The 21625-nt window shown below is 34.5% G+C and overlaps 1 protein-coding gene across 6 annotated transcripts in view; it reads right to left on the bottom strand.

Moving 5' to 3' along the window:
• Positions 1 to 2111: 2111 nt before the first annotated feature.
• Positions 2112 to 21625, bottom strand: part of LOC109055922 (rho GTPase-activating protein 17-like) — a 32778-nt gene continuing 13264 nt past the window's right edge. The window contains exons 9-21 of one of the 6 annotated variants that reach the window (XM_042720821.1): positions 21201 to 21282; positions 19814 to 19941; positions 18887 to 18998; positions 18458 to 18539; positions 16354 to 16434; positions 16159 to 16272; positions 15960 to 16051; positions 14674 to 14809; positions 12177 to 12407; positions 9875 to 10014; positions 8195 to 8572; positions 3988 to 4034; positions 3195 to 3261 (exon numbers count right to left, since the gene is read on the bottom strand). In XM_042720821.1, coding sequence (XP_042576755.1) covers positions 4027 to 4034; positions 8195 to 8572; positions 9875 to 10014; positions 12177 to 12407; positions 14674 to 14809; positions 15960 to 16051; positions 16159 to 16272; positions 16354 to 16434; positions 18458 to 18539; positions 18887 to 18998; positions 19814 to 19941; positions 21201 to 21282 — 1584 coding nt within the window. In that variant the 3' untranslated portion in view covers positions 3195 to 3261; positions 3988 to 4026. Of the gene's footprint in view, positions 3262 to 3987; positions 4035 to 8194; positions 8573 to 9874; positions 10015 to 12176; positions 12408 to 14673; positions 14810 to 15959; positions 16052 to 16158; positions 16273 to 16353; positions 16435 to 18457; positions 18540 to 18886; positions 18999 to 19813; positions 19942 to 21200; positions 21283 to 21625 lie in introns of all 6 variants that reach the window. The other 5 variants (XM_042720820.1, XM_042720818.1, XM_042720819.1 and 2 more) reach the window with 5 other exon arrangements.

The raw sequence follows: 21625 nt of genomic DNA, 5'->3' as shown, positions 1-21625 counted from the left end.
TGTATGAACTTCAGAAGGTTATTTATTATTCAGCATCAAAGTCTGAGCCCCCCCCCCCCCCACACACACACTTTTGTTGAGTGCCTAATGTTCAATTTCACTGTGCTCAATATTTCAATATTGAATTTATATTTATTTATTTTGCATTAAGCGAGCGCATCATAAGAGTATTTGAAGTGCACTTTTTTGGAGATTTCAGTTTGAACACACTTCTTATTTATACTACAAAATAGCACAGAATAGTGCATAAGTATGCAATTTATGACACAACTGGTACTCAGTCATTCTCATTCATTTTTCTGTTGTGTTGGTGTAGGGTGCATTCTGGGGTCTGATAGTGGGCATGGTGGTGGGCTGTACAAGGATGGTTCTGGATTTCGTCTATCCAACACCACAGTGCTACGAGAGCGACAACAGACCTGACATCATCAAATATGTTCACTACCTGTACTTCTCCATCATTCTCACTGTCCTCACTCTCATCGTGGTTGTGTGTTAGTCTGGCTACAGAGAAGCCCAAACCGGAGCAGGTTAGAAAACACACACACACACACACACACAAAAGACAATTTCACACACACACACAAAAAAAAAACTTTGCATTAGGAAATGCCTTTTCATAAACCTTAAAGGGATAGTTTACCCCAATATAAAATCATTTATTTGCCCTCATGTTGAAACAAACCAAAAAAAAATGACTTCCACATTATCCAAAAACATATTTCAGAATTACAATTATTGGGTGAACTATCCCTTTAATTTGGGAAATACACTCATAAAAAGGGGTTTTGTTATTTTCCAGATCAGTCGTTTGATGTGGTACACACACTTTGATCCTGTGACAGAAAGCAAAGAGGTTGTGGTTTCAGATCTCCAGACGATCGAGGATGCCACCCAGTACTCAAAAGACATAGAAAATGATGCATATCCTACAAAAGAGGGTACTTTGTCCAATCCATATGCAGGCACAGACAAATGGTGTTATAAATTGTCTAATTTATCCAGATCTATTTCTTTGATAGTCCAGTTATCCAGCAGAGGGAGACAAAGTCATTTAATACATAAACAATTCAATTAAAACAATGAAAACAAACAGAAAAAAAAAAAAAAAAAAATTGGAGGAACTGAAATATTTTTATGCAAACAATGCCTCCAAACAGTACTTAAATATCTACATCACATTTAATATCTTAACATCATTGCATTACATAAAAATTGCATTCTGCAAACAAATGATATGCACTAAATCTCCTAATTATATTCATGTAGCTAATACTCGTTTTCCTGTAATTCTGAATGCATTATTTGTCAACAGACTCCAGTAGTTCTGCGTTCAGCAATGTGGGTTCATCTAAACTTAAATCTGCTCTGTTCTGGATCTGTGAAATGGAGCAGCAGAAAGGAGAGAAACCCTAGTCTCCTCCTCCTCCAGAGGCCCCTTGAGGAAGACCCCTGTATGAGACACCTGGTGAACACCAACCTCATCGTCTGTATATCAGTGGCAGTGTTTCTCTTCGCTTACTGGGCATAGTCACTTGTGCTTTATAATGTAGTTTATTGTGACTGGTGTGAAAGAAAATCTGTACTTAATAATAAACCAATATTCTTATTTATAATATATCATCATAAATCAGTTTTTTATTTGTCCTTGATGTTTCTGTTAATTAAACCATATTTAAAAAAAACAACTGGTTTTGATTTCTGTAATTAAGCATTTTATTAGATATATAATCAGAAAACAGTTGCTGTGTTGAAAAAAATTAATTTGTACAACATTTGTTCATCTGAGGCACTGGAGAACATGAAGAACGAGAATTCAGATGGAGGGAATGTGCACGCAGATGTACAAAACGGGGTGAAAAAGAAAAAAAAAGAAAATCAATATGTACAATTAAGAGCCAATTAAAGATAACATCCACAGAAATAAAGAGACATACTCACTCTTGAAAGGAATGAATGACTTTGGCTTTCTAGCTGACAGTTCCTGAGCTTGACTGATCCATTAACCATTTCATTCACATTTATGTTGTCAGTGCTGTTTTTGCATTGCATACAACATGAAATAACCCCCCTAAAGCTCTGACACAGGATCATACGCTTTTTTTTTAAAAAAAAAAAGCATCTTTGGTCATTTTGAGAATAAAGTATTTCATAATAGTACATGCAGGGTTTATTTAGTACATACTCCACTAAAGTAAACCCTGTAAAACACAGTTACAATTGTTAAAAACTACTAAACTAATACAAAAATGACTGTCATGTCATAACACTACATCGCAGTCAGTATTGCACCCCAGGAAAAATACTTAAAAATACAAATCATATGCATTTAGTAAATCAATTGTATCTGTATAACCATTCTTTTTCTTGAGCTTTTTTCTTTTTTATCCAATTTTTGTCAAATCTTCAAAAAACAAAGTATTAAAAGAGAAAAAAAAAAATGATTAAAATAAATGTGAAAAAAAACCTTCCCCATTATAACCAGCAAAAACATGAAGCAAAGTGTGTGGGACATCAGTTTTTTCAAGGCACATATACAACGCTTGTTATGCAAAACAACACAAAACTGAAAGACATTCATACTTGATTAAAACCCAAGCTAGCTTTATGCTATTTTTGAACAAAATCAAGAATGTATAGCATGTTAATGTGCATACTGTTTTTTTTTTTGTTTTTCTGGTATGTAGTTACAATGTGCCAGCATTGTGAGGACAGAGGGGGTTTCTATAGGGGTTAAAGTGAATGGCTATGTTCAGAATAGCATACTACCATACTATTTGTGCTGTATGTACTATTTTCTGTATGCTTTGAATACCCAGATGACCTACTATAATTGCACACTGTGCTGGGTACCATATCCCACAATGCAATGCATTGACTTGACCTTCCATCTCCAGTGATGTTTGAAGCAACTGTGATGACTCTTTTGATCATTCTCACAAAGTATATATTTTTTTACTTAAATTTGAATCGTTAATACCTATATTTATTCAAAAAGTAACTGAGGCCATGTTTAAAACGTTTTTCATTTTGCATACTTTCACATCCTCAAAAACAATAGTAAGAATACCCTATGCAGTAAGTATGCTAGTATTCTATTACGAACATAGCCTTCCAAGACTGGACTCCGCCCACCTCACAGGGCGGTGTTTTCTGTTTGGTGGTCATCTTCTGAGAGTGTTTCTGTGGTTTTATCCTCCTCAAGCTCAGGGACAAGATCCAGCCCTGGTCCCGCCAAAGATCTCTCCTCTCCATCTCCATCTGTGCAATCATAATGCACAGTTAGGATATTTCTAAGAAAACATTTTATCATATTTCAACCAAAACCAAACTTCCCAAAAAACTGACCCTGACCTGACTCTTGACAAAACAAGAATGTATCATTTAACAAGATGCACTTGGATGATATCCAATATTAATATAATTTTATTTAAATGATCAAATAATGAAAATAATATAAAACAATAACAATACTAATATGATATCAATATCTAAATGTACACAGCTGTTCAAAAGTTTGGGGTCAGTAACATTTTTTATGAGAGAGAGAGAGAGAGAGAGAGAGAGAGAGTAACATTCTAAAAGTCTTTACTATCATTTTTGATCAATATTGCATCCTTGCTAAATAAAATTAATTCTTTCAAAATAATAAAAATAAAATCTGACCCCAAACTTTTAAAACTGTAGCATATTCTAATGTAAAATACTCAATAATGTTAAATAATACAGCATCTGTGGCACAGCTAACATTCACCCTGCAGAAGCAGCCGAGGTTCATGGGTAGGGGGTTACTGTATGTTTAGTTGCATAAAGCATGTGCTGGTATTTATCCTAAGACATGCCACAGAGACACTGGTTAGGCAGCTTGTCATGCAGGTTAACTTGCTGTTAGTCGGGTTAAACAGGCAAAGAAAGCATCCAGACACACACACACACACACACAGATGGAGCTGAGAACACATCAACTGATACGCCTAGAGTTCTTACCATCGCCTGCCACTCACACCACACCTCACAGGCAGAAGATCACACATCTGTAACAGTGCAACAACGTCACAACATGTTCAAAAGATCAAACACTGATGATGACGAACCACCAGCAAAGTGAAGCCAATCACAATTCAGACGGCTGTGACCTTCCATAAAGCCAATCCAATCACATCTCAGCCTTTTAAAGTCAACATGAAGCTTTGTCTGCAACCCATTTTACTTCCATAATGTGTCAAAATGAACTGGATTATACAAGTTACAACCACCAGTGGTTGAAAGGTTGGAGTTGGTAAGATTTTTAAATATTTTTGAACATTAACATAAGTAGAACTGTAAAATTGCAAAATATTATTACCATTTAAAATAACTGTTTTCTATTTGAATATATTTTAAAATGTAATTTATTCCTGTGATGCAAAGCTGGATTTATTTAGTGTAACATGGTCCTTCATGAATCATTCCTATATGCTGATTTGGGGTTTCATTATTATTAGCGCTCAATTATTAATAACTACTCTTATAATTATCATCAATGTTTAAAACAAGTTTTGCTGCTTAACATTTAGGTGAAAACTGATCATTTTTCAAGGATTTAAAAAAATCATTATAGATGTCTTTACTGTCACTTTTGATCGATTTAATGCATCCTTGCTGAATAAATGTTTTTTTTTTCTTTCTTACCCCAGACTTTTGAATGGTAGTGTATCATGGTTTTCACAAAAATAATAAACAGCACAACTGTTTTCATCATTAATAATAATCAGAAATGGTTACTAAGTAGCAAATCATCACATTAGAGTGACTTCTGAAGATCATGTGACACTGAAGACTGAAGTAATGATGCTGAAAATACAGCTTTGCATCACAGAAATACATTACATTTAAAAATATATTCAAATAGAAAGCCATTATTTTAAATTGCATTAATATTTCACAATATTAATGTATTTTTTTTTTCAAATCAAATAAATGCTGAACGCAAGCAACTTTTCTAAAAATGTATGTATTAATGAACGTGTATTAAAGAACTGTGCAGAATAATATCAGGAACTCGTGTTAGGAAAGTAAACAGGGTGAGTTTTGATTTCATGTTGGCTTTTCGGATGAAGTTCTGATGGCAATGAACCACCAAAAAGAGTGTCATTAAACACTGAAAGTGGTGATTTCTTTAAACAATGCCAGGGGCATTAATCATGGTGGTGGTAATGTCATTAAACGTGGCAGCATCGCAGCTCCCTCTCTCATGCAGATGCGGTGTGCAGTGAAGCAGGAGAGCATCTGAACCTCGAGCCAAACACTGAAGGACTCCTGGCAGCTGCTGATATTTCCACAACCGCTGGAAACGGATCCGTCTATTGCAGCATGTGGTTTCACTGACCCAAACTTACCACTAAGATTATTACACACCACGCATCCTACAGTCAGGCCAATGATGACAATTCGTGTTATGAGGGATAAATGTGAAATCCAGACATAAAGATATGTGTGTGTGTGTGTGTGTGTGTGTGTGTGTGTGTGTGTGTGTGTGTGTGAGAGAGAGACTGAAAGTCAATTTCGGTATTAAACACTAAACAGAAGATCTGTGTTCAGTTTTGAGTTGAAATAATGGATGCCAGGGACAAATAAACATCACCAAGGTGCTGAAAGGCATGATGAATAATAATAAGTTATGATAATTAACTGTCACGGAAGATTCCGTTTTCCAAGAATAGAATTCAAAGACTTTTTTCTTTCTCCCTGATCAAAATGTTACTTCTTTGGATACATTTCTGTTCAACTTCAACAATGTTCTGATTCAGGAAGACAAACAGAAGAATGAATCATCTGAGATTTTTATGCAAAATATATGAAGCCAAATGAAACATACGAATTCAAACATTAATATTCTATCCATTACATGACATTCAAGGAATGTTTCAGGGTCAGTGCAAGTTAAGCTCAGTTGACAACATCTGTGACGTATATCACAAAAAAATAATGCTAACTTACTCCTTAATTTGCAAAAACTAAAAGACTTAAGTTATACATTTATTCTGATTACTTTAGAGACTTTCATTGTAAGTGCATTTCTGTAAACAGGCTTTTTCATGTTTTTACTAATTTCAGTTGATTATTTTATTAATAAAATGCAAATTTTATTATTTTTATTATTTATTTAAAATTATTTCCATTTTACAATTCATCAGTATTTCCTACATGTCCATGGAACATTCCTTTTCATATTTAATTGTATTATTTTATTACTTCTATTTATAATTCTAATTACTTCTATTTTATAATTCAGAGGTATTTTCTACATGATATGGTGCTGCCCATAGAATTTAACTTTTAATTTAATGTAAGCTGTAACATTCCTTCTCATATTTAATTGTATTATTTTATTACTTCTATTTATAATTCTAATTACTTCTATTTTATAATTCAGAGGTATTTTCTACATGATATGCCCACACAAACAAAACTTTAACTTAAAATAAAATGTAACATTCAACACTCATACTCAAATTTAAATATATATATTTATTATATCAACACAAAATAAAATAATACCATTTCCTTATTTTTTCATTTATTTAAAATTATTTCCATTTTATAATAGATAGGTATTTTCTACATGCCATGAATGCTGTCCATAGAGCTTAACTTCTATTTAATCTGAAATGTTTCTTTTTTATATTTATTGTTGTTAGTATTATTATAAATTGAATTTAAATTATTAGTTTTTTATTTAAATTTTATAACTCAGAGGTATTTTCTACATGCCATGGATGCTGTCTATAGAGCTTAAATTCTATTCAATTAACCTTTATTACACTTTATTATTAATAAAATAAAATCATTATTAATAATTTTTTTTAAAACCTTATTATTATTTAATCTAACATGGAACATTCCTTTAAAGGATCGAGGAAACAAAATCTTGAAGGTTGTGACCATCAAATAATTCTGCAACCTTTATATTGTATATTTAAATGTTAAATATGAAATAGACACAACTATACAGTAAGTAATGCATAAAACAGTTTAAAAAAAGGCCTGTTTTGTCCTGTATTATAGATTTATCGCTCAAACACCACTGCTGTATGCTGCTAACAACTGCATACTGTGTACGACATCCATCCTGACAAACCTACTTATGAAAATAAAGCTTGTTAACTCTGGATCTAGGATTGTTAAAAAACTCTTTTTAATCTGAAGATGAAGTTTTTGGTCTCCAACAGCATCTGCAAGTTTCTTTCATCACGTGAAACAAGCTTAATGGAGGCAAACCCTCAGGAGAGTTGTTTGACAGGGGCGAGCTATTAATGAGGTACACAATAGACTGACACTGAACACCTGCCGGTTACACACACTCTAGATGAGTGTGTTTCCATATTAGAGTTGATTGAGCTGTAGAAATGCATCACAATTAAACAATCAAAGAGAGTGCAAATGACATCCATTGAGCGCTTGACGTTCCCATCAGTTTGTACTGACAAGTCCATTTCTGTAGCTGTGTGTATTTGCCCTCAGGAAAAGGATAAATGTGCTATTTTCTTTTGAATTTCCATATTATTTTTCTGTTAATGCAGAAAAAGATTTAATGGATGCTACCATATAGCTTGCAATTTGGTCATATGTTGTATTTGTATTTTCTATATATATTTTTTTATAAATAGAAACATAATTTTAGAATGATTATAATATTTTTTTAAATAAAAGTATTTAATTATTTCCATTATGATTTTTTATAATTATATTGGCATAATTATATTGGCTACACAATGTGCAACATTTTGCTCATATGTTGTATTTTTACCAAAAAAAAAAAAATTAAATAACGAATCATATTATAAATAAAATAACTTTTCTTTTTATTTATAAAAGTATGAAATTATTCCATTTATTATTATTATTATTCCATTTATTTCTTATAACTACATTGGGTAGACATTGTAAAAGATTTGGGTTTTATTTCATATTAATAAATTAAATAATATTTTTTTCAATGTAAAAAAACAACAACTAAATATGTATATTTAATATTAAAGGATTTATATTTGAATATAATGTATTAATATTATTACATAATTATAATTCTAAACAATTATATAATTTATTTATAAAAGATCAAAAATATTTATTATTGTTTTTATTATTATTATTATTTTTTTTGTGCAAAAATGTCAGCATGTTGTTGGAGTTTTTTCATGATTTTCCTTACCTGAGATAATCTTGGATCCAGAAACACAGACACCGTTGGTGCCGTCGCTCGCTGGTTGTGGTGGTGGCGGGCCGGCGGGTTTGGGTCGTGCTCGAGGGGTGGGCCTGGGGCGCAGCTGGGAGCTGTCATGAGGAGGTGTACCGGGAGGGGTGGGCGTTCGGGTAAGGGACAGTTCGGCTTCTTCTGTGCTCTGGGGATGAGGCTGGGAAGGAGGCTGAGGAGGAGGGTGGCTGGGGGCCTGGATGGGGGTCTGGTTGTTGCGGCGGGGTGCGATGAGAGACTGAGGGGTGCTCGGGGCTGAGGGCTGGTTTGGTGTGGGCTGGTTAGGAGCCCCTTTTATGCTCTGTTTGGGAGGTGCTGGCGCTTGTTTCTTTGTACCTGAAACCAAACGGTCCAGACATTATTTTACTGGCTAACTGACAACATGTGTTTTAAAGGGTTAGTTCACCCCAAAATTAAAAAAAAAAATCTGTCATTAATTACTCACCATCATGTCGTTCCAAACCTGTAAGACCTTCATTCATCTTCTAAACACAAATTAAGATTTTTTATTTGTTGAACCACTGATGTGACATGGACTATTTTAACGATGTCCTTACTATGTTTCTGTTTCTAAAAACATACTGTCTATGCAGGGTCAGAAAACTCTCGGATTTCATCAAAAATATCTTAATTTGTGTTCATAAGATGAACAAAGGTCTTACGGGTTTGGAACGACATGAGGGTGAGTAATTTATGACATAATTTTCATTTTTGGATGAACTTTCCCTTTAAGGATGCACTGATTATGACATTTTAAATAATTTGCTTCTAATTAATTATAGCTGAAAAATGTCCAAATAACAAACAGATTTTTGTCAGAAAAAAATCTTGAATTGTAATTGACTAATTTTGATTAAAAATAAAATACAAACCTAAAAATCAATCCTTTTAAATGCTACAAGTGAACTTAGGCATCACAACATTACATTGTATAGAGTATTAAATGGATATTAATTTTGAGATTTGCTAATGATTAAATATAGCAGTGTTGTTAAATATTATTTGAAAGATTAAGTTAGTCAAATTAATGTAAATGTAAAAATTGGGAAAATGATCATGCAAAATTATATATATAACACTTATATTAAAAAAAATATAATATATACACAAATATATACACTTTTGTTAAAGAGAATTATTTTTGTTTTTGAAAAAGGTATCTTATGCTCACCAAGGCTGATTTTGTTATATCGAAAATACAGGAAAATCGGTAATATTGTGAAATATTATTACACTAAGTTTTCTATTTGAACATACTATAAAATGTAATTTCTTCCTTTGATTCAAAGATGAATTTTCAACATCATTACTCCAGTCTTCAGTGTCACATGATCTTCTGAAATCACTGTGATATGCAGATTTGATGATCAAGAAACATCTCTTATTATTATCATCATGGTTGAAAACAGTTGTACTGCTTAATATTGTTGTTTTCAAAAATTTTTTTTTTTTATATTCAATATTTTAATACATAATGATCAGTGTAAAGCATCCTTGCTGAAATAAACTCAATTTATTTTACTTTAAAATGAAAGTGTACTCTATAATGATTGATAATTATTAAAATATAATAACCAATATATTAAACTTCCCTAATAGATCTGAATAAAGATATGAGGAAAGATAATGAGTTCTGACCTCTGCGGCCCAAGAATGGACTGGGGCCCTTAGGACCTGAGGTAGGGGTCACCACATTCAGCTGAGCGGGCGTCCCACTCAAACCTCCCGGGCCGTTCCTCATGGCAGGGGGTGTGGATGCAGGATCTCGGGCGATGCTACTGGGGACAGAAGAAAAGCAGGAAACTTCTATCATGGGATCACACTGCAGGATGTGTACACTGGTCAGTTCACATGCAGGGACGTTAAAATGTAGTGGTCCAAGTTGAGTTAATGACTTGCACTGAAAAGTTAATACAGATATATAGTACATGCCTTAAAGGGCTAGTTCACCCAAAAATGAGTTTTACTCACCCCCGAGGTATCCTACAGTAGGTATATATGACTTTAATCTTTCAGACGAGTCAGAGTTATATTAAAAATTGTCTTTGATCTTTCAAGCTCTAACGTTGCAGTCAGCGGGTGTTGCATTGATTCAGTCTAAAGGAGGTGAAATAAAAAGCGCCCTTCCCTTTAAAAAAAAAAAGTGTCTCACACGGCTCGGGGGGGTGAACAAAAGCCTCCTGTAGCGAATCAATGTGTTTTTGTAAGAAAAATATCCATATTCAAAACGTAATAATCACTTGAATCTAGCTTGCGCTCACTGTTGTAAACGAAGCACTTCCGGGGGAATTAAGTATGAGGTCAGTGTTGCGCATGCGCCGCTCAGAAGTGACGAACGTGGAAACACAGCGGAGAGATCAAAACAAAACAACGGTCACTAATTAAGGATTTGTAAAGAAGAAATGTCAGAAGATTTTGATAAAAGCCAAGAGGAGACTGGTTTTCCTTTGCTAAAGGAAGGAAACTTTGCTTCTTTTGATCCTGTAAACAAACGTTGCGCAATGCTGACCTCATATGTCATGCTCCCAGAACTGCTTCTGTGTACAACTGTTGGCGCAAGCTACATTCAAGTGATTATTATGTTTTAAATATGGATATTTTTGTTACAAAAACACATCGATTCACTACAGGAGGCCTTTGTTCACCCCCCGGGGCCGTGTGAGACACTTTTTTTATGGAATGGCGCTTTTTATTTCACTTCTTTTGGAAGTGAATGCAACACCCGCTGACTGTAACAATAGAGCTTGAAAGATCAAAGGCAATTTTTTATATAACTCCCACTGGATTCGTCTGAAAGAAGGAAGTCCTAGGATGCCTCGGGGTGAGTAAAATGCAGCCTAATATTCATCTTTGGGTGAACTAACCCTTTAAGGAAAAACAGTTAGCAAAGTTAGCAGTTTTTTATTCCGCATGCAGTGCATCTTCTCCACTAAAGAAAGAATAAGCAATAGGGAAAGGCAAGGCAGGACACACAAATTCAAGCATCAGAGAATATTCTACAGAAAAGAGACACTAGAAGGACTTTGGCCCTGACTGGGATAAATCAATTTTAGTAATCAGTAGTAATTTGATAGTAATTTTGACAAACTATCCTTAACTTGAGATTTGAGAGGCATTTGATTCAATCTTGCCAATTTAATAAATCAAAAACAGAAAAACAGGTTGGAAAACATTTCATCATATTGACCAAGTTTTTTTTTTTTTTTTTAATCCTTTTTTATTTTAATTAAAAGTATTTTCCAATGGACTCCCTAAATTTTTTTTTTCAAAATTTATTAAGCAATGTTTAAAACTTTTCTTTTAATCTTTTATCTTATTATTTATTACATTTTTATTTTTCTTGCCCTACATTTTCACAGCTTAATTTGTACATACATATGTATACATGTATATGTATATATGTATATGTATATACATAAGTACTGAATTGGAACACTTCAACTGGAAAAAAAAATGTCCCAATTATCCTGAATGAATCCTACATATAGAGAGAGAAGGGGGGTTCACTCATATTAAATTTGTCCTGGGAACTGTGAATTTTAGCAATGACCATGTCTAGATAAATTTAGGGTAAAAAATGTCTTAATCAAGGGTCCAATGGTAATAGCTTATAGCTTACCGGTGATCATTTTCTCATTCCAAAAGTGTTTTGAAGCAAAAACAACATGAGAATGGCACAAGAAGACGATGTACATAACACAGTGACAAATGGTGGCATTTGATTTTTGCCATTCCAGGTCTCCTGAAAGGCTTATAGTCTTTACTCTGCGATTGCACCCAATTGTTAGCCATTTGACTGATTTCAAAGCAGTGTTTTGAAGCAATAATCAAGAGAATGGCACAAAACGATGTGCACACGACACACAGATTTCAGCGGCCGGCTCCTGACATCTGGCAGCGGTTGGCGAGGCGAGGTTTTTGCGGTCGCACCAATCCTTACCTGTTCTCTGCAGTCTGCTGAACTAAAGGCTGAAGGGTCTGAGGAAGCGCAGCTCCCGCCTGCCCAGCCTCCAGACCCCCGCCAGTGGGTGACAGAGGGGAGGGCTCAAACACGGGAACCCCCCCGTCGTCAATGGGAGGCAGAGGGGGCTGGAAGGTAGGCGTGGAGTGCTGCTTTTTATTTACTGTGCCAGCTCTACGAGGGACGATTTCCGGCTGTTTGTTAGCAGTGCTACAAGGAAGAGGGGAGACAGCATGAAACACTCACACCAGAGAGTGACAGTGGGGTATTAGTCTCCACAGAAGGGAAGGAGGAGAAGGACAGGACCACCACCTGACCACTGGGACAGCAACCAGAGATGTGTTGGGTACGGATGAAATTTCAAATTGTTTGTAGAATTTAAGGATTCAGCATAAAAATTTACAATTTTCAACATTTCATAAAAAATAATCTATGTATGTGTGTGTGTGTGTGTGTGTATATATATATATATATATATATACACAGACACACACACAGACACATGTTATATGGGACGCAAGTTATATAGTTACGCCACAGAAACAAAACAGGTGGCTGAATCATTCACTCAACCATTTCATTAAAAAAATGCTAATTTATTAAGCATCGCTAATACTGTGTGTTGCTCTGAGACCCATGATGGTTGCTAATAGGCAATAAATATCAAGTATAGTGCACGCTATGCAACTAAATGTTGCATCACCAAATTTAAAAATATTTATACTGTAAATTTACACCAGTAAAGGACAACAGACTTTGATACATTTTATATTTTGCCACTTAATTGCAAAAGCATTGTACCATAGTTAAAAAATTAAGTATTCATTCATTAATGTAAAATTTAATTTATATTGTTAACTAAACTATTACAATTTGTATTTACTTTAAATAAAGCTATCTATCTATCTATCTATCTATCTATCTATCTATCTATCTATCATACATAAGTATAATATACACATATATAAATATGTAAAATAATATATTAGGTGTAAATCTTAAACATAAAAAAACTTTTAAGTTAACATTTAAAAACATTTCACATTTTTTATAAAGTTGTTATTGTATTATGAATCCTGTCAGCTCTTTGACAAATTGCTTTAAGTCGCTTTGGATAATAACGTTTGCAAAATACATAACTGAAAAATTACTAAAAGGTAAACTAAAATTAAAATGAAAATTTAAAAAATAAAAGCTAATTAAAATATTGATAAAAACTTATATACATACATGTATAAAATTCTGTGTATGTATATAAATTAGTACTATCAAATGATTAATCGCATCCAAAATAAAAGTTTATTTACATAATATATGTGTGTGTACTGTGTATATTTATTGTGTGTATATATAAATACACACACAAACAGTATACATTTTGAAAATATTTACATGTATTTACATTTATATATTTATATTCTTATTTTATTATTTTTTATATATTTATTATTATATATATATATATATATATATATATATATATATTCTTATTATATATATATATATATATATATATATATATATATATATATATATATATATATATATTTATATATATATATATATATATATATATATAAAACATTTTTTAAATAAACAAATATATACATGCATGTGTTTGTATTTATATATGCATAATAAATACGCACAGTATACACACATATATTATGTAAACAATTTTTTTTATTTTGGATGCGATTAATCATGATTAATCATTTGACAGCACTAATATAAATACTACTAAAATAACACTGGCATTACATTACAGCTGTTTATTAATGAAGCAGTCAAATCTCTTAGAAAGCCGGTGACAGTCAGCTGAAGGACTCTCCTGTACCTGAGGCACAGAAACATTCACCTTTTCAAGCTCTGAACGTTTGGTATGATGGCCTGCGGGAGAGGACTTGTTTGACTCATTCTGAACATACCAAGCCGACACGACCGGACTGAACACTTCCTGCTTTCACTCACTGAATAACTAGAACTGCAGTTATACAAACTAGAACTGCATTTACTAGATTACAAATAATTACATTATAACCTTTCATTCCTTTTAATGCTGCATTAGCGCTTTTGAAATGCAAGTCAATAACCTGACTCATTTCTTTTCTGAATTTGGCACCCATTTCGTAATCATGAAATATAGCAATAATGCGTTTATACATAGCTATGAGCATAAAGTTTATTTATTTCAGAAAGCATACAATAAGCAAAGGTTGACAAAAAACAAAGTAAAACAAAAAGCAAAAAAAAAAAAAGCCAAACAAAAAATCTAAAGAAAAACGAAGCAAAACCACAAACAAACATGGCTGAGAAAGTTGCATGTGTCATATGAAATGAATACATCTAAACAGCCCCCAGCTCTGGTCTCAGACTGTCTGCTTTGACTGTGACGGACTCACTGGCCACTACATAGGACGCGGACACTACTGTGGAGTTGGAGTCATGTCTGTAAACGCGGGGATGAGACTTGTACCTGTCTTTGCGGGCTGTGTCAGAATCGAGCGACCCCTGGCTGCCTGGGCGCCTCCTGTCTATGGTCCCGGCTTCTAAGTCAGGGGTCCCCGGGCACCCAGGCATAGCAAACATGCCTGAGACATTGAAGTCCACATCTGAAGAGCGAAAGAGCAGGGGATATTAAGACACGGCCATGACTGAGTAAAAGTAAACTGATCTTAAAAAAAGACAAGCTCAGTTCCAAATCCTAAACAATCCAACATTTGCAGACATATTTCCTGTACAATGGCAGAAATTAGTCAGGGAAATTATGCCTGTTCTCTTTGGTCCAATCTGAAGCAGTACTGCTTGCATCTTTTATGGATAATGCAATTCCATACAGTGTTTTTATAGTTAACTAAACTAAACTAAACTAAACTAAAATTAAAAAGCTCAAACTTAAAACAAGTTAAACTCCTAAAACTTAAACAAAAAATGCAGGCAACCAACTGAAATAAGTTTATGTACTAAAAGTAATAAAATGACTAAATTACAACTGAAAAAAAATGAAATAAAGCTATATGAGAATAACATTAAAAACTAATAAAAATGACAAAAGCGCAAAAAAAAATTGGTAATAAACCTGGTACTGAATATAACAAATATTGCTACTCCATGTTTTAGTATACAGACAAATATAAACAGACATATAAACAAATATATCCAAAGTCGCTTTGGATAAAAGTGTTTGCTAAATGCATACATGTAAATAAAATAAATAAATAAAACCTAAAATAAATTTAAAATGAAAATAAAAATAAAAGTTAAAATACGAAACATAAATACAAGAAATACTAAAAACAATCAAGATGGAGGATGAAGTGAAGCATTGGTTGAATATCAATATATTTTACACCATTCTGAAACATATTGATAAAAATAGTTCAAACTAAATGTAATATTTATTAACAAGTTCTTAGCTTTGCAAATGCTCAATGCTCACATTAGACCACGGATGTAAAATTGCACTTCGCTGCATTATTTGTGCAGGTTTATGATTATAAACATGATCATTTACAACTGCCTTTTCAAGTCTGACTTCTTTTCTGAGGAGGGAGCTGGAAATTCCATGTTTGAAATTTCCGAGCTGCAAAAGGCAGAAATAACACGCAGCATATTCAGCTATGAGCATTAGTCAAATCTCCAGCGCACTTCTCCTTAGCTGTCACTGAGGTTGCATCTCATTTAGGATGTAAGGCGTCAGCCCATCTAGACAGTTAAAGCTCACTAGGTTTCAGACAGGGCAGCTCTCGATGGTAGTCTTACCTTCAGGGAAGAACCAGCTAGCATGGTTGATTATCAGTTCTATTATAGACACGACATGGACGGAGGTAGTAGCTGCCATCTCAGCCAGGCTTCTAGAACAACAACAAAACTGTAACATATCAAACCATTTCACAAGAAACATAAACTAGGACATTTTTAGGGGTAATGTGAGTGGACTGCTCTTGGGTTTGTGTCTCACCCCTCTGTCTTGGCCCACAGTAAATTGGGTCCCAGTACGATGGCGATGTTGCTCGCGGTCATCTTATTTACGTCACTTTCCAGAGAAAGCTTTGCAAGAAACTTCACCAGGTACTCACAGACGCAGATTAGCTTGTTACGATCACAACAGTCATTCCAACTCAGTGCTGAAAGTTTAGTGTAGTAACAAGCTGACCTAAAGTTGGTCTTGTTGGCTTTTGGTAACATGTCACACACCACCCACAGCCCCTGAAGCCTCTTATCAGGATCAGAGATGCTGCAGACCAGAGAAAACAAGAGGAAAACAGAGTAAAAACTTCTGCTCTACCTACACACACACACACACAAAAAAAAAAAAAAAAAAAAAAAAAAAAAAAAAAAAAAACCCCCCGAAAAACACTTTTTAAAATCTGAAACATCTATCAATAATTTCTAAAATTCACACACTTTTTATTTAGTGTAATATTAGAATTGGAGTCATTTTTCATGGCTTTTTACAGGAAGTGATATTTTATTATAAAACGGATAGTTCCGGTGTTATGAGAAATCGAGTCCCCCCTCGAAATTCGGTCCGCTTAGGCCCCAGAGTGATCCCATTCCCATTGGCTCAATTAACTTTTAATGGGTATTATTTTTAGCGCCTGATTACAATTCCTGCAAAATCATGCTTTGATTTATTTCGTTTGAACTTCGTTATAATGAACATTAATGTCTTTTAATTACGTTTTATACGCTAGTATATAACCGAAGCTATAGGTTGTGAAATCAAACATTTCTCGTGTTGCTTTTACAAAATTAAAAAAAAAAAAAAAATGTTGCTTTTACAAAATTATTTTAGCTTAAAAAAAAAAAAAAGCTACTGCAGCTCCGATTAGCCATTCAACAAGCTATCATGACAACTTTTGATCAGGCATTTAAAACAGCTACTGTCTTGGTCCTAAGCGGACCAAATTTCGATGGGGGACTCGATTTCTCGGTCCTTGATTCTGATTGGTTGAGCCGCGTTCGAAGCTGTTGTAAATTACTCTACAAACATACACCTTTGTTTACGTTTGTGTGTTGCTCGGCAACAACTTTGTTGGAACCACAACTGATTCCGAGGAACTATATTGTTTGGCGGAAGAATGTTTTTATTAATATCATTACACTTTATTTGCTCTATTTTATTTTGTGAAACCTTACTACATATATGGAATAACCGTTTTATGAAAGCAATAAGCCCGTGAAGCCATGTTTTACAGTGAATTTATAACAGGTAAGGGGCGTTGTTAGGCAGGACAAAGTGTTGTACCTAACAACACCCCTTAGCTGTAATAAATTCACTGTAAACCACGGCTTTACGGGGCTTATTGCTTAATTTAGCATTAATGGTTAAAATTAAATTTTACATTTAAGAACATTTTAAGCCTGGCGGGCTTCATCTGCACTCTTTGGTGTCAATCGTTTGAAGCACTGAGAAGCTTTTAAACTGAACCCATTGTACAGTTCAGATCAGAAACCCTTCGAGTTGTAAAGTCATCGTCTTCCAGTGTAAAAGAGAGATCAAACACATGAGCTTATGACAGCTGACATCAGCTCTTTCGACACTCCTCCTTAAATGACTGTTACGCAAGATCACAGCTCCAGAGATGACTCAGTTTATGGGATACAAACATTAATGATTATGTCATCACCTATTTATGATCCCTAGAGTGTAATACGGAGACGTTTCCTCAGGCAGCATTTTAGTTCAGTGGTCAAGATGTCGAAAATATGAAATATGGCAGTCCTCACAAAATATCCAACTGACAATGTAAACTCTTTTGAATTATTCTAATGTAAAAATATGATACTGTTTGAGCATAAAACTTTGTATTTCAGAAAAATATATGTTATGTTTATATATTAAATATATTTATGTGAATATAAATATAGACGTAAATATTTTCAAAATATATACTGTAGATGTGTGTATTTATATATACTTAATCAAAGAGTCCTGAAAAAATGTACATGGTTTACACAAAAATATTAAATGCAACTGACTGGTTGTTGGTTTCTATAAATTATGACTGAAACTGAATTACTATATTAGTTGCTCTACCAAACTAAGTCATGTGGTCAGGCTGGGCTAAAATAAAACCTCAGGCTTCTCACCTCTTTGCTATTTATTGTTTGTTTACAAATATGGTTTTATGCTCATAGCTAAGTTAGTCATGCAAACTTATGTTGAAGATTTTATGAGACTCACTGAAAAATCTTCTGAATACAAAGGCGCTGAAGTGATGGACTTTGATGTATTATATGTGAATATGCTTTACCTTGAGGCTTGGATCCACTCTTCATACAGCTGGTAGGTCATCAGAGGTTCAGGCAGCTCCCTCAGGTAAGATTTCAGGGCTCCTAAATAATCATGGATAAACAAAAGCAACATCAAATGGATTTGCAAACCCTCAATTCTGTTTCAACATCAAATGCAAAGTGGATGGAGACTCAGAAATATTTGGCTCTAGCTGTGGTACTCTTCAATCTGGTCAACAGAACTGAAAAGTTCCAGGTTTCAAAATAGATCCGCGCCAGAATTCCATTTTGTATTCATCGTCACAACCACATGTTTTGAAATCAAACAAGTCCAGTCTCGTTTGAAATTTTGGGAGTCATTCTAAATGCAGAGATGCTAAAATCTCTGTAACTAGCTGCAAACAAACTGCGTCCTTCATAAGTGTCATTTACGAAAAAATGTCTGGTACCGGCTACAGCGTGAGGGTCAGAGTAAAACTCCTCCAGTTGGGAAGTGGAACAGTCCAGTGCTGCCTTTAACTTCTTCAGTTTTGAGGCTCCGGCAGCGATACGGAACAAACCCTGGCACGAAAAGAAATGTTGTAAACACACAAGACCTTTGCAGAGTGCAGTACAATCTAAACTGAGATGGTCATGTATAAAAAATGACTGGAAAGGCTGTTTTCATATGTGTCAGTGATGGTTTCACAGGGAAATGATTGTTTCACTGCTATTATTAGTCTAGCTTTAGCCGAGAAGCAGAAGTGAATCAGTAGACGTCTCTAAAACAGATACACTGCCACAGCGTCGCTCTCACAAATCATCCAGACCTCATCTGTTGCTCAACCTTGAGCTATCTGTCTGTCTGTCTGTCTATCTATCTATCTATCTATCCCCCTCCCTCCCTCCATCCATCTATAATCTCTTTATCATCCACCCACCCCTCCATCATCTCTGTCATCTACCCATCTATCCACCCACCCATCCATTTATCCATTCATCCATCTATCTATCCATCCTGAGACAAAAGGAATAAAGACCAAATATTAAGAAGATCTTGCCTGCTGAATCAACACACATGTGAAGACAGGAAGGTTTTTAAAGCTTGATATTTATGAAAACATAAAATGTTAACTTGTACCCCTCTTTTATTCGGATTTTGACACTTACGCAACTTCAGTTTTGAAATGCATGTCCAAAAAATGTCATCCATTTAAAACGGGTCCTGTACAAAAGTGCCTTTTGCAAAAGGCAGAAATATAGACCACTTCCCTGAAGATCACAACTATCTGCCATTGTGTGTGCAGTAACAAAGTGCATCCACTTCCCCTCTGGATGAAAACGGTCTTGTCTTTTTATCTGTGGGTTCTCATGTGTTGTTTCACAGAGCCAGATACCTCTTCCTGCATGCCGGTTTCCAGTAGCATCATAATGCAGGCCTCTATGGGCAGAGCGACCTCTCTGCTAGTGCGTTTCAGATGTTCTTCCAGAGCCGTGCCAAACGCTGGCTTCTCTGTCCATTTATCTGTCAGATGATGAGATGAAGTGAGAATGATTTGTGTTATGGCAGGAAACATTTAAGAATCATCACTAGGTGGGTTTGTGGAGCACAGATTCTGTAAGTCAGGATGATTTACAGTGTGAAACAGGATACATTACAGTGCTGGCCACCAGGAAGCCTTGAAAGAGAAAGAATGATTCATAGCTTGATGACTAGCCAGATCTCTGGGTGAATCTCATAAAACCTGTCAAAAACATATCTCATCAAAAAAAAAAAAAAAAAAAAAAAAAAAAAAAAAAAAAACGACAACATCATAAAACACTATTTATATTTTAATTCAAATGAAGCTTTTATATATAAAAAAAATATGGCTCAATCAAAAATATACATAAAAAGTTTTGTGAGAATATATGTATTGGGTTGAAATATGGCTCAGGCAGACATGTTCTTGACAGGTTTTTTGAGATTCACTCTTTTAGTTTGTGAGTCACTTGCAACTAACTTTGGAAATTATAGAGATCACAGCTCAGATAAATATTTACTCAGTTTCAGAACACAAAACACATCCCCCATAATATTCTCTGTGTTTAGTTGCCATTAAAGGGATACTCCACCCCAAAATGAAAATTTTGTCATTAATCATTTACCCCCATGTCTAAACCCGTAAAAGCTTTGTTCGTCTTCAGAACACAATTTAAGATATTTTGGATAAAAACCGGGAGGCTTGTGACTGTCCCATAGACTGCCAAGTAAGATCAATGCTATCCAAGTATGCTGCGTATGCTCTTCTGTGTCATCCGCGCCACAAGGATGTGCTGTTTTCTTTCAAATCAAAGCTAAATACACGTAGAAACAGTGCATCCTTGTGGCACGGATGATACAGACGAGCAGACACAGTGGTGAAATGGAGAGACACAGAGGAGACCGCTGACAAAGGAATTATTGAATAAAGTCGTTATTTTTGTTTTCTTTGCTTACAAAAAGTATTCTCGTCGCTTCATGTTATAATGGTTAAATCACTGATGGCAGATGGACTATTCCGACGATTTAATTTATACTTTTCTGGACCTTGACAGAAATACTTACTTGGCAGTCTATGGGACAGTCTCAAGCCTCCCAGTTTTCATCCAAAATATCTTAAATTGTGTTCCAAAAACGAACAAAGCTTTTACTGGTTTGGAACGACATGGGGGTAAGTGATTAATGACAAAATTTTAATTTTGGGGTGGAGTATCCCTTTAATAAGGTCATGGTTTCAGAAGTGTGAAGAGTAAATATGACACCTTGCTGTGACTGTATGGTGGGCAGGACGCTCTCGATGGACGCCAAAGCTTTTCTGTGGTATTCAGCTTGAGCTTCTAACAACTGTCAAGACAAATAAACAAAAACTTCACTGTTTTTCTATTTTTGTCTGAGAAGAGGATAAGTTGATGACTCAATGATCTACTAATTGCCTATACACTTTGTACAATACAGTATATAAACAACAGCTTCATTGATACAAATGAATTCCACTGGCCGGATATGAACGTACAGTACAGCGTACAGTATAATAGAAAGAACAAAGAATACCACTAACCTTTGACCGGTTTCTTACTGATAACCAGTGTTATACTTTCTGCATCATTCTGATGACTTATTTGCAAGTTAAATTCATTATATCAGTAAAAATCGAACTTTATCAGACATTATTTGTCTTATGTGGTTA

Source organism: Cyprinus carpio, chromosome B3 (genome assembly GCF_018340385.1).
Source record: "Cyprinus carpio isolate SPL01 chromosome B3, ASM1834038v1, whole genome shotgun sequence".
In the NCBI taxonomy this organism is placed as follows: Eukaryota; Metazoa; Chordata; class Actinopteri; order Cypriniformes; family Cyprinidae; genus Cyprinus; species Cyprinus carpio.
This window is presented reverse-complemented; position numbering and strand designations above follow the sequence as displayed.